Source organism: Sander lucioperca, chromosome 7, assembly GCF_008315115.2.
Source record: "Sander lucioperca isolate FBNREF2018 chromosome 7, SLUC_FBN_1.2, whole genome shotgun sequence".
Classification (NCBI taxonomy): domain Eukaryota; kingdom Metazoa; phylum Chordata; class Actinopteri; order Perciformes; family Percidae; genus Sander; species Sander lucioperca.
The window spans coordinates 19,227,253-19,241,316 of record NC_050179.1 but is presented as its reverse complement, the minus strand read 5'-3'; the positions used below and the strand labels follow the sequence as shown (position 1 = coordinate 19,241,316).

Sequence of the window (14,064 nt, the reverse complement as noted above, 5' to 3'; positions counted from 1 at the left end):
TGGAAATACATGTAATAGATCAAATATACTTGGTCAGCCAATTTCATAAAGAAAAATATTCTTTGCATCCTTTTTTTTTTTTTTTTTTTTACATCTGACAAATAGGACTGGAAGTAGAGAGAATAATGCACACATAGCCTACACTCATTTCTTTATGTTATGAAAGATCATGGATGGTGTCCAAGATAAACTGTAAAGTGCAGATTTAACCCGATGGATAAGAACAGTGGAGCGGTGAGAGGATTAGTGTATTTTTGTGTCCTCACTGAACTGCCTCTCGCTGCCCTGCCACTCGTATTTTCCGTGACTGATGTTGTCTACCTCTCGGCTGATATCCAGGTCATAGTCGAGAGGCTCCACATCCACCTCTCGTATGCGTGTGGCTGTAGCCGTCACCCACTCTTCTGATTGGATCCTCCCTCTCTCTTTCACTTGATTCCACCCTTCATCGCTCTGACCCTCTGCAGCAAGTCGCTCCTCCCGACAGTCAAACACCTGGAAACAGCAGAGTCACGATTACAGCTAGCCTGGTGACTGTGAGAAACAGATTTGCCGCTATCATTTAAGTCTTAAGTAAAGTTAAAGTAAATATAAATTCATCACAAAACCTCAATGTTTTAGGACATGTGTACAAGTTGTTGGATGTTTAATATTATTAGGAACATTGATTATGAGCCATTGATATTATTGCCACAAATTAACCAGATTTTTATGAAGAAAATATCCCCCTACCAGTGTCTAATATCCAGGGAAATGTGTGTAAAATATCTACTTGATTACTTTATAGCACCAAGCATCAACATTAGATCTACATCAGCCTACATAGCTAAAGCCTGTAAAGCTTCACACTTTTGTAGAGCAAAAACTATTAGTTGATTAATCAGTTATTCAACTCAAATTCAATTAATTTGCAAACATGTAATTTTAAAAATGTACAGGTTCAGCTGTCAAATCTGAATACTTTGAATACTGGTTGTCCTATGTCTTCTATGATAGTAAATGTAATATCGTTGGTTGTTTAACTGTCAAAACAACCAATTTGAAGAAGTCAGGGGGAAGACAACTTTCCAGAGCAAAAGATTGAGAAAATAACCTGCAGTGCAGATGAACAGATAATTACGATAGTTGCAGCCCTGTATTTTTATAGATCTGTAAAGGTTAACAAAAATGATGTTTACACTCTTCAATAAAGTGAAAGAAAAGACAAACCCACATGGAACAGTGTCAGGAAGAGCAATGGAGGGTAGTGAGGATCTCTTTATGGGGAAATGCTAAACTAGCATTGGCAATAGCACGGTTGTAAAATGAAAGGGGGGTGTCGCCACTATGGTTACCAAGGTAATTTCTACAATATACATTGGTGTATAAAAATGTGTAATGTCTCTGTCTCAGGTAGAGGGAGGCAACTGAAAGAGAGACAAATATGAATTTTAACATTTCTGTGCAACCAGGAATAATTATAGCAAGAAGTTTAGTCCAGGGATTTGAAAGGATCATGTTTAGTGTCTTTGCCACAGAGAAGACCCAGGCAGATGATCAGTCTGTGTTTCTGGAAGCTGTAATTACACACATACCACATCCTTCTCTCTTATGTACAACAGGACCTTTGCATCTACAAAAATACTCATATGACTCTTGGTATCTGGTGTGGGTGTGTGTGTGTGTTTGTGTGCGTTACTTGTGAGTAATCATCCAAAGAGCATCAAAGCCATGCATGCATCCTTCCCACTCCAGTAGCCTGCAGCGCGGTCTGATCTGTTGGTGTGTTCACATGCTCTGGGAAACCCTGCATCCCATGCTTTGTTGTGCTCAGGAGAATCAATCACACACAAAAGGATAGAGAGAAAGAAAACCATGCAGACACAGATTCATCAAACCCCCGACAGATTAGGAAGAACACAGCCAGGAGGAGGTTGAGAAGCAAGAAACTCTTTATTGTCGATATAGAAAAGAAAAGGGAAGAGCTGTGCGTTGCTTCTCAATAACACAGAATTAGGTAGTGATTAGCAGTCCACTTCTCTAAGTTCTCTACTATATTTCTACTCTTCAACTGAGCAACCTCCTGTAACTCTTTTCACTTTGATCTGATCTATTGTACCAAGCTGTGGAAGGATAAAAGCAATGTGGCAGAAAAGCTTTCAAGATCAATACTTGTCAGAAAAACAAGAAGTGGACAGCCACGCCATAGAGAATTAAAAGTGTATGACAAGCACATGGATCTGTTGGTCTGATGAAACAATAGATTTGAAGAACTCACCTTGGTATCGGAGTATTTTTTTTATTTTTCACTATTTTCAGATCAAAATTTGACACATTGAAATCTGTTTAACACAGGGTGTCCAGTATGGCCACTGTACTGTCCCTTTCTTACTTTCCATACAAACTTTCCCATGACAAAGTTGTCCGCTCCTTGTTGATACATATTCTTATCTTTTTCTTGCATTTCAGCCCTGTTGCTTGAACCTGTCCTTTATATTTATGATGCATAAAACAGCACAGCATAGGCCACTTAAAAGTCCTCAGATATGAGTACAGATTCTCTTCCCAACTTTAATTGTGGCAATGCAATCAACCACTGTCAAATGCTAAAATAATTGTAATCTGCACAATAAAAAGGCTGTATCAATGAGGATGTTAATTCAAATATAAAATGGTGTAAACATGTTTTATGCTGGTGGAGTAGAGAAAATAAAATATGCTCTGGCGTTTATGGTTATATGCACTGAAAAGTGGTGAGACGTCATAGCAGAGGATTACAGACTGTGTATTGCTCACACATTTGAATTCAATGATATATGGGAAATGTAGTCTGATTACAGGCAGATCTCAAAGCAGTCTGGTTATGAGTGTGTTAGTCTGTAATCATAATTGCAATCTAGTAGTTATAATGCGTCATGTTGTCTTAAAGGAAGACTTTGACATTTAGAATGACTTACTGTATTACTTTATTCACCCAGGCATGTTAGCATTGTTAGCATTCCATACTGAAACCAGGAGCAAAACTAGATTTAGTTTAAATGTCAAAGTATTCCTTTAGGGGTTCAAACCAGCAGTGTCCCCACATCTTCCCGTCTGAATTCTGCTATTACACAGACAAGGCAACCTTAAAGCTAGCTCTCACTTCGTTTTCATGATTCTGAAGTGGAGACGCATGCTTTAAACAAACCACCATTAATTACAATGTTGATTAAGGAGGTCAATTTGGGACAAAGGCAAAAACATTGTCAGCAAAACAAGGCACTTGGATTTCATTTAAAGAAAAAAAAAGCAGGGAGGTGTGAGCATGATTTGTGCCACTCGCATTGCATCTTTCTTCATTTCATCAACCTGAATACTTTTTTCTTTTCCCCCCACATTTCCCCCACTCCTCTATATGCTCTATATACCAAATTTCTACAAAATATAACTGTACAACTGTATACTGAAAATATCCCTCAGTAAATAAATAAAAGTGTACAAGTACACGGTATGTAGATGTACATAAATGGGCTCTTCTCTCTACTTTCTGGTGATAAAAAAACAGAGAAAGGAAGGCAGACTGATGCCTTCCTTTCCCTCCTTTTCTCAGTGGATTTACATTCAGAATTGTGTCAGTGAGGTCCCACCAGGGGGCAGTGGTAACCAGATTCACTTTAACCCCTGAACCTTTAAAAATATAAACTGGGAGCAACTGTCCCAGTCCAAAGCTAGCCCAGTATTCCCTCAATTGCCTTTGCTCATTTTGTCTCCCGTTGTTCTTAAAGCATTAACCAAACTAGCTAGCCAGCCATAGTCAGTCCTGCCCTTTAGCTTGTTAGTGCTAAAGTTAACAACCACTGGTTACACAAGGCAGAGAGTGCTAGTGTGTTAGCATTCCTGCTAGGTTAGTGCGTGGCTGGGGGCTGGAGGGTGGCATAGCAGCAGTGGTGGTGAAGGTGGGGCTCCCTGTGTCTACTGCTGCTGCGCGGGGGTGGGGGGTAACGTACAGAGACCGGAGGATCTGAGGTGCCGGAGGGCAGTCTGGAGGAGGACGAGGAGCGCTGGGTGGTGACAGTGGAGGTGGAGAGGCCCGCGCAGGAGCGTTCGCCCTGGCTGAGGTTCCTCTTGCGCTCGCGAACTAGTGCCTTCTGGTGGCGCTTCATCCGCTCCAGCTGCTCCTCCGCAGTCATTCGCCCTCGAGGCTGGCTGCTCGGGAGCTGCAGGGCTTCTGTAGGGGAGGACAGACGCTCCAAGGCACTCTTGGGTCTCTCCTGGTGAGAGAGGGAAGGAAGAAAGATAAAATGGAGAATTGGAACAAGGACGGGATGGAAATGAGAGAGGGGATGGATGGTAAGTGAGGGACAGAGAGTTCAGAACAGAACAAGTGATGAAAAAGTGGACAGAAAGTAAGAAAGGAGAATGAAAGACGGAGGAATATGGACAGTGAAGTGGTGTAGTGGAAGACAAGTTTAAACAAAATGATAAAAAAAAAAAAAACAATAATGAAAATGACAGATTTTAAACACCATACAATACAACAAATTTGCATATTTGCCTGGATACAAATACAAAGACTAACTGTAACACACACTCCCACACAAAGTCTACAACTTGCTTATCAAATGCTACCTGTACCTAACATTTGTTCTGCATATATCAAAATGAACAGACTGAGGCTAACACACATAACTAACATGCTATACAGCAATTTGGGGGTATTGTCTACAACACTGGTACACATGAGGAGGTTGTCCTTAGGGTTGAATGTTATTCAGAATCTTTCAGTGTGGTCGAGCCTCACATTTAAAACCCTAAACTTGCCATTAAATGATTAAAGGAACACGCCGACTTATTGGGAAATTTAGCTTATTCACAGTAACCCCCAGAGTTAGACAAGTCCATACATACCCTTCTCATCTCTGTCTGATGCCCCCAGCGCTAGCTAAGCCTAGCACAGATCCTGGAGGTAACCGGTTCCAACTAGCCTTCTGCTCCAAATAAGTGACAAAATAATGCCAACATGTTCCTATTTACATGTTGTGATTTGTATAGTCACAGGGTGCACAAATAACACCCTCCAGGATCTGTGCTAGGCTTAGCTAGCGCTGAGAGTTACAACACGCCCGGAGATGAGAAGGGTATGTATGGACTTGTCTAACTCTGGGGGTTACGGTGAATAAGCTAAAGTCCCAATAAGTCGGCATGTTCTTTTAACACAAAATTTCCAACAGCCGCCACACTGAGATACACTGAATTTCTCCGGCTGATCGCAGGTATCTGCAGATGTTGTTATTTTGACTCACCCTGGCTGCGGAGCTCCCGGGGCCTCTCCTTAGGGTAACGTAGGATGCGATGGAGAGGGAGTTGGACTGGTTCAGTCGAGAGGAGGGGCCTGGCAGACCTAGTTGAGAACAACAAGACGAGAATCAGCAGCAGTTTGATTTCATTTGGAAAGTGAAAATAAGCACTTAGGTCAAACAATGAAAACACAATGATCGAATGCAAAAATAAAAATCTCCATAAGGGAAAAAATATAGAATGAATTTTAGGTAAGGCAAAAAAAAAAAAAGATTATGCAATGTTTCAACACTGGTAAAATACATTCCTCAACTTAAATGCTAGACATTAAAATATTTGCAACATTAGAATAAATAAAAAAAGTTGTTGGGATTTAAGGTGGACTATCGCTTGTGCGTGACAATACATTCAATTACATTTTCCACGTTTTAACTGATGAATCTTCCAGTTTGAAGAGACTGAATTTCTAATGAAAATGTGTCTTTCTGAACACAAATACACTTGTCTATGCATATTCATCAATGTCATTAAAGCTTGCTTAGTATTCTTTTCCTCAAGGTGAACAATATTCAAATTAGAAATAACCACATGTTATGCAAGAGTGATAGTTGGTAAGCATACTCTGCTGGGAAATCACTAGCCATAAAAAAATGGTCTGATAAAGGTCTGTATTTTCTGTTAAATGTATTTTACGTGTTACTGTTCAGATACCTTTGCTCTGGAAATACTGGTATTCAACGTCAGACCCGGTGCTGTGCTGGCTCAGTCCTGGCAGCTCTGGTTCACTCAGGTACGACCGCAAGTCAGTCTGAAACCAGAAAAGGTTAGACAGAAACATAGTATGTAGGCGGTTGGCTGGTTTTTGGTGTTCTGGCAAATTCTGTTGATTCTTTAAAAAAAAAACAGTTGACTCTTACTTGAACAGGCTTTTAGTTAGACAAGGGTTTTTATGGCTGATTTCATGTATCTATCTTTAACTTTGTGTTCTTATGTCTTTTATTTATTGTATTTCATTTGATTGTAAAACACTTTGTGATTTTTATCTGTGAAAAGTGCTATATAAATAAACTTTAATTGCTTACTTAAAACAACAATTTAGAGAACATCTCAATTTGAAATGAAAATCACCCAAACTGCATTTACAAGTCGTCATTCCCACAAAGACAACAGTAAGGAGATGTTATTTTTTTAAAGAAACTAACGGACAGCATACCTTACAGTCTCCATTGACAACATACTGCCCGCCCTCCCTATCCTTCTTCCTCTCGTCTGACTGGCGTTTCAGCCCACGCACTGACGTGTGGCGGATGACCGAGGCCTCTTTGGGGAGAGGCGGCACCACAGGGGGCGTCTCCTCGTAGTCGTAGAGACGAGGCAGTGGTGGCCTGGGTGGAGCGGTGTCCTCTTCCTGGACAGCAACCAGGCAGAAAAGGATTTAGTATCTTAGAAGTAGAACTTTTAAACACAATCAGACTAAATCCAGCAATAATTCCTTAATATGAAGTACACTCTGCTCTGTATAAGTATTGTAGTATTTCTAAGCAGAAGGGTGACACTCACCCACTTTGGCACGGTGCTGTGAGGCAAAGTATGGGAGAGGATGCTGGGGATGGAGCTGCGAGGAGGAGGCTGGACCTCTATGCTATGAGAAGGCACTGCCGGGTCTGACACCGAAGGCACTAATTTCCTCTCTGGTGGGGGGTGTGAACACACAGAGAAATCAAGGTTTAGCTTTTAAATGTAAGCAGTTTATAAATGGATTCACAGTCATTTCTGACCACATTTACACTGAGAAGTGTAGAAAAACAGACATGAAGAAACAGATTGTCAATGAATGCAGCCACAAATACACAATCGCCTTTTTCACAAAAAATCTGATCTTTAGAAGCTGATTTCTAAACTGAGATAAAATCATTAGTGTAACTGCAGAGAATGCATTACCTACAACACTGCGATATACCACGATATGTGGACAATACCAACTGTATTGAGAATCTCTAGTAGCCTATATATTCCATTAATATGTCACTGCTCTGGTAATGGTTAACGAGTACCTGTACTTCATCGTAAAAATTCTCTTTCCATCTCTTCCCGTTTTGATGTCCACTGTAAACAAACTGCAGTTTTTCTAAAACAGTGGCATTTGCCAGGTTGGTTGCTGTGGTTACCAACCTGGGTTCTGGACAGAGTCAATGGTGATCTTGTAGTTGGCTTTACTGGCACTCAGCCCCCCCATCACGTCCTCGATCCTCCACAGCTCGCGCTTCATCTCAGTTTTCTCTTGCTACAGTTTGACACATACACGTTTGACTCCATTCATGTTATTTGTTCAACTTGGTTTTCAATGTCACAGATTTGGTAATTTATTAAAAAAAAAGTGGCCTGTAAAAATCAATGAACCTGAGAGAATTGTTGACATAAGAAAAGAGGATCTGGTAGACATATGTAAGATTCCAAATTATCATTATATATTTGGGAACAAACTAAATAGAGACTGTTTAAAAGCCACAGATACAGTAAATAAATATGAGAAAAACTAGATGCTTAACTGACAAATTAGTGCTGGCAGATTGGACGTGAACCTGCTCTGAGCTGCAGTACCAGGTCTCACCTGAGAGGTGGCGCTGTGGTTCATGTGTGCCTGCAGCGACATCCTCAACTGCTCCATTGATCTCTCCAGCCTGCTGTATTCCTCCCAGGCGTGGGCCATCTCCTGCATCACACAAACACACCAAGTCTTAGCTTATATACACAGCAGAATCTTAAAGTACACCGTTTGTAAGATACACATATAGAAATTGATGTGTCCTCATAGCGATATCTATATGTATACACAAACTTAATTACAGGCATCAGTGCGCGCGCACACACACACACACACGCACACACACCTGCAAAAGTAGCTGTATGCATACCAGAGACATACTGTATCTAAGCACACTTTATACTTAGAAAAAACCATGCTGTCATATGAGATTTTGCATACATTTGCCATTGTGTGATGTATACATTGGCTATATCTCTTGATTTTAGCAAAATATCCTAATAAATATTGTGATGGATTATCACCCTATTTTCCAAGACTATACATACTTATTGTGCAAAATAAAAAACACACATGCACAATTTTTTTAATTTTTTATTTAACCTTTATTTATCCAGGTCAGTCGAGTGAGAACACATTCTCATTTGCAACGACGACCTGTCACATTCACACAGTTCCACATTCATACCTGGAAGCTGCCCAGTACAACCACAGTCTGATCTGCTGGCCACTGAGCAGCTCCACTGGAACGGTTTGGGATTAAGGGCCTTGCTCAAGGGCACCTCAGTGGTGGTGATGAGGGAGGGAGAAGTGCTGCTCTTTCACTTTCCCCACCCAGATTCTATCCTGTCGGTCTGGGGATTGAACCATACCCAAGCTCGCTTCTTTAACCTCTAGGCCACCACTCCCCATAGATACTGGCATACATACCGTGGAGAGGCGTGATATTTGGGCCCTGATGGAGACCAGATCTTCCTGCAGAAGTCTCTGCTGGTAGGCTATCTTGTGGGCGTGGGCCGGCTGCTCCAGGTACTGCTCCATCTGCCGGTGGGACACATCCAGTACACTCTCCAGCTTGTCCTGAACGGGTGAGGAGTCATGCAGCAGAAGGTCAACCAAAGCAACTATAAGACCTTTGAGGATTCCCTCTGATCTGCTCTAAAAATGTGCACTTAGACCATTCAGCAGATGACACTGAAACACATGCCTCCAGAGAGCAGCATGTCACACATGAGCCCCCATAATATTTCAATTAACTTCCTCTTATTTACCTTCAATGGGTCTATATATTGTCTTGTAATTTACATTTTTTGAATGTTCTGCATTGCTTCAAGAATTTAGTCATTCAGTTGGTTGGTTTAGTCTCGCTTTGCCAGACCCTCCTCCAAAGCGCGCTGGAGGAGAGTCTGGCTACTCCACCCAGCATTCGGGGATGGGAGGAAAACGTGCTCTGGTTTATTGGCATTTCTTTCAACCAATTACAATCGTCTTGGGCGGTGCTAAGCACCGGAGCAAAACTGCGGTGCCGCTGCAAAATAGGCTCGGGAGGGAACTTGTTTTGGTGGAACATGTACGTTTAAAAGTTGTTTTAGTCGTGCAACAGAAAACTCAGATTTGACAGATAGTCTAGCTAGCTGTCTGGATTTAGTTAGACAGCTAGCTAGAGTTACCCATAGTCCTCATAAATCCACCGGAGTTTAAAATGCCAACGCAAAGGGAGCCCAAGGCAACGGATATCCGGCCTAAATGAGTGAAATCCGGCGGATTTTCCGGCAGCAACGGAGCAATCCCGTTAGTGGAACGTCAAGGATATAGACTAGGGTTGGTTTGTTGTGTTTCTGGGCAAGTCTGGTAATAGTGATAGCCAGGGCTTTAAATTGACATGCGCCAACCCGCCAAATGCCGGTAAAAATTAACTTCTGTTATAACATTGTTAAGGTACAAGCCAATTTGGCCAGGGATGAATGAAGCGAAGCTGCAGAAACGATCGGACAAGTCAGTGTTTATAGTTTGGTCTGTTTTCCGGCAAGAAATTTGCGTGTGTGTTTGACTTGGAAAACAAATATAACTGCGCGAAAACAAACCAGAGCAGCTGAAAAGAAAGAGTAAAGTTAGTTAGGAAAAAAAAACTTGGAGATATTTAATAGAAATTTTTATAATTTATCTACCAACCATCAACCCAAACACATACGTTTTAAGAAACATGGATGCTTAAATGGATTCAGCGGCACTCATAATCTGTTTTATTTTCCCTGGGAAAAAAAAATGGCTAGTGAAAAATTAGAATGGCTGGTATCTTTAAAAATGTACAGCTCTAGTATTGAATGTGTCACCATCATGTAGAATTTGTGCCTGTTGACTCATCAGACTGACTGAGGTCCTATACGACAGGCAGAGTGTGTACCTTGTCCTCCTTCAGGGAGCTGATCCTCGCCTCCAGATCCTTGAGGATCTTGTCCTGCTCACACAACCGACTCAACTTCACCTGCAGGGGGAGACACAGAGCTGAGTGGGCGGGGGGGGAGAGAGAGGAGGTGCATTGTAGGAACTGTACACTCACAGATAAAGCACTTCTCCCTTGATCACTAAAGTGTGTGTCTGTGTGTTGACCTCTGGTAATGAAGTGGCCCATTTACTTAATTCCAACTTGGCCTGGTCTCTGCAGCTGTGGATGAATCAGTGTTTGTACAAGAACACACATCTCGGTGTGTGTTTGCGAGTAGTGATGCGTTTGTACAAGTGTTTATGTGCATGTATATATCTCTTTTAAAATGTTTTGAGTGCATGCATGCGGGTTAATAACACTTAATATGCACAGTGCTGTAGCTCCCCTGGTCTCATTCGGGTGTAATTACTGTGAGTGAGCCCATTACACAAAGTGGGTGCGACCCACCTGACACGTTTAATTACAGTGTCAGGGAGGCTCTGAGCCTCGTTAATTAATCCCCGATTAAACTCAGCAAACTTGGAGGCAAAGGTTGGATCACTTTATCATCCTGCGGTAAAACAACAACACAACATTCATGTAGTGAGGTTGTGACAGCTTGATGTGAACAAAGCACTTACCTGTATACATTTGTGCACTCGACAGTAGCTTTTATATTCAATCAAATACATTATTAATCCTGTTGTTGTCTCCACGCTGATGTTGTAGTTGGATCTAATCAAATATTCATCGCAGACAACACTCTCATAAATCGTTTAAACTGCTGCGTGTGAAAGTGAGTGAGTGAGAAATACTTTCACAGGAGAAATAACACTGTTTGAAAAACCGCAGGGAATTGTTTGGATTATCAAACTCAAGGAGTTAAGGCATCTACCTATTTACAGTGTGCATGCTGTTTGTTGATGATATACCCTTTCTTTTCTCCCAAATAAACAACATGACTTTTATTATTTTAATGATAGTGAATAAATAGAAATGTTTAAACTGCATGTTAAAGCAACACTAGGTAACTTTTCCCGCTTCGGTCCCCCTACAGGTTGGAAGCGGAATTGTCCATTACATTACATTGTCCAGTTCATTCGAACTACAGATCCGCTACCCGATCTGGCAAACTTGCATAATGTAATGTAATGGACAATTCTGCTTCCAACCTGAACCTGTAGGGGGCCAGAAGCAGGAAAAGTTACCTAGTGTTGCTTTAATATGTATTTCAATCAGACTACATACAGTAATAGAAAACTGTTGGATACATTTGCAGACGTTTTAGTACAGTACATGATGAGATGATAAAAATGTCCTACATTTTATTGGGTAACAGCTTCACTTTCCTTTAAATTTAACTGACATTCAATGACATTCTTTAGATGTCTTACTTTTTTCTTTAGATACTTACTGACAGACAAACAGGAATGAAAGCATAGCCTCCTTGACAGCGTCCGAAATGGAAGTGGTCTGTATTTAATTCAGCCAACATTTTGAGAAGTTATTGAGCTCGTACTTACATCCACATCACTTTCTGCAACCTTGACAGGTTTCCCTGACTCCCTCAGTGTCTGACTTCCAGCTACCTAGAAATAGCAAAATCAGCATTTCCAGATGTTAGTTGTATGGTAAAACAAAGTGTCTGAACCGTGGTGCAATGGTGCTGAAATACAGGAGATACAGAACACAGAGACCAGCTACAGACTACGGTAGTAGGAGGCTGAGACAGACTGTCTGTGGCATATTCTCTTCGCCTCGTGTATATGACAATATGAGTGAATTTTGGCACACAAAATCAGCTCTTGCCATGAAGAACACAATGACTATGGACACATTGAAGCCCTGCACAAATTGACTTATCCATAAAACATCTATACAGTGTCCCCTCCATACAAAAAAAGTTTGGGGTTTTACTGGGGTTACTGAAACACAAGAAAAAAATAATAATATAGAGCATGGGCAGATTTAACAATGAGAAAATCAACACATTTCACTGATAACAGCTCTTTCTTGTGCTTGGGAATGATTAGTTTCGGAGTTCCTTTTTGCTCCTTTTTGGAATAAAATAGAGACATGACACAGTAGAGCCCTGTGTTCTTGTCAAGGAGGTGCAGCGTTTCAGAGACGATGGTAGAAGCAGCTGGCTTATCAACCACCGGGCCACAGCCACAGCCACAATCCATGCACTGCCGAGCCATCCCATGCCCACTTTTCAACAGCATCGTCAACATCACCACATGGGGAGGGGAGACGGGGATCACGTGGAGATAAGACATTTGATGCCATTCAAGCTGTAAATGCAGTGCTGTAAGCAATGGGATGGTCTTTCTAGAACAAAGACTCTCTAAACATGTGAACACACACACACACTCATGTAAAGACTAGACACATGCCTCCCTAACACTGGAGAAACATGCATAAGCATAAATGTGCACACGCACAGTCACAGACGCACTACATACAACGTTATATCCATTTATACAGTACATATACTGGATACAGATACAGACACACACACATACACACATACATACAGCTTACGTTCATTAGAGGCCTGAGAGGCCCAGCAGTGCAGTGCAGTAGTAAACTGTGAACTGCGAGGATCAGGGGCTCTAAAGCTCTGATCTGGGAGTTAAAAATCACAAAGACACAGAGCCGCAGTCACAAAATGGCGGCTGCTTTCGTGAGAAGAGTTAGAAGTTTACTGGGGATATATTTTGTCCCACACAGATGCCTGAACATCTCTATTTGTGGCCAGAGTGTTAGAAGTGGTCGTCAGTAAGAAACACCAAGAGTTTTAGTTTGAGCTAGAGGAATTCCAAACCAGAAAAGGCACAGCAGAAATAGAACACTTGAGCTAAAGCAGAAGATAAGTTAAAATAACTAACGGGGATCAGGGGACAATCTCTGATCTCACCTTTAGATCCAAATACTCCAAGTCCTTCTTCAGCTGCAGATAGGTGTCATCAGCCTAGAGGGTGACAAACATGGGAGTGTGGATTATTGATTTGTGTTGACAGGAATTAAATAATTCACTATCTGGGGCCTCTGAATCTAAGAAGCTTGCGTAAACTGCTGTTGTGTCTGTGCCAACATGCATCACAACCGACAGACACACACACACACACACACACAAACACACACACACACACACACACACATACACACACACACACACACACACACACACACACACACACACAGTAAAAAAATTAATTCCTTTAGTTTACAAAACACCAGCACAAACCAGATCCATTAGAAGCAGCAGATATTTTAAACATTCCTGAATTCGGCTTTAATTCAACTCACATCACTCAAAAGAAAAACTAAATTTTAAGCCGAAAATAAAAAGATTCACATATCAGAAAACCAAGTTGGCCGACACATCCACAGCCAGCCAGCGGTCAGCCAAAGCATGGGATGGCTTTGTGGACGTCGAAAAGTTCGAAGCTCAACATGCTCATGGACAGTATCACTGGAAGCACGATATGGAAACGGACCAGCCAAGAACAGCACATGGAAAAAAAAGAGGCGGATGGTTCTATGACGGCAGCAGGGCCAGCACTCACAGATTAACCATGCCCAATGTCACACCACTAAAGCAGGGCAGCTTTTGGGTAGAGGTTGCCACTGATATACTGAGACTTGGCTAATGATGCTGCTGTTGTGTTAACCTTTTTGTTTTAGTTAGCCCTTATCTACCCTGGGATAGGTTATTTTTCAGCACTATTTTACATTTAGACTTGTATTTACAGTCGGGAACTATCAAGTGCAATCAACTGGGAGTTACAGGATGGCCTAAAGCGGGATTTATTCTTCTGCGTTAAATCTACGC

At 41.6% G+C, this 14,064-nt stretch overlaps 1 protein-coding gene across 7 annotated transcripts in view; it reads right to left on the bottom strand.

Moving 5' to 3' along the window:
* Nucleotides 1-14,064, bottom strand: part of LOC116046819 (pleckstrin homology domain-containing family A member 7-like) — a 148,028-nt gene that overhangs the window by 3,080 nt on the left and 130,884 nt on the right. For all 7 annotated transcript variants that reach the window (XM_031295240.2, XM_031295245.2, XM_031295243.2 and 4 more), the window contains 12 exons: nt 13,147-13,200; nt 11,750-11,815; nt 10,206-10,286; nt 8,732-8,881; nt 7,868-7,969; nt 7,429-7,540; nt 6,817-6,947; nt 6,470-6,664; nt 5,968-6,064; nt 5,262-5,359; nt 3,966-4,229; nt 322-495 (listed from right to left, as the gene is read on the bottom strand). In XM_031295240.2, coding sequence (XP_031151100.1) covers nt 322-495; nt 3,966-4,229; nt 5,262-5,359; nt 5,968-6,064; nt 6,470-6,664; nt 6,817-6,947; nt 7,429-7,540; nt 7,868-7,969; nt 8,732-8,881; nt 10,206-10,286; nt 11,750-11,815; nt 13,147-13,200 — 1,524 coding nt within the window. The remainder of the gene's footprint in view (nt 1-321; nt 496-3,965; nt 4,230-5,261; nt 5,360-5,967; nt 6,065-6,469; nt 6,665-6,816; nt 6,948-7,428; nt 7,541-7,867; nt 7,970-8,731; nt 8,882-10,205; nt 10,287-11,749; nt 11,816-13,146; nt 13,201-14,064) is intronic.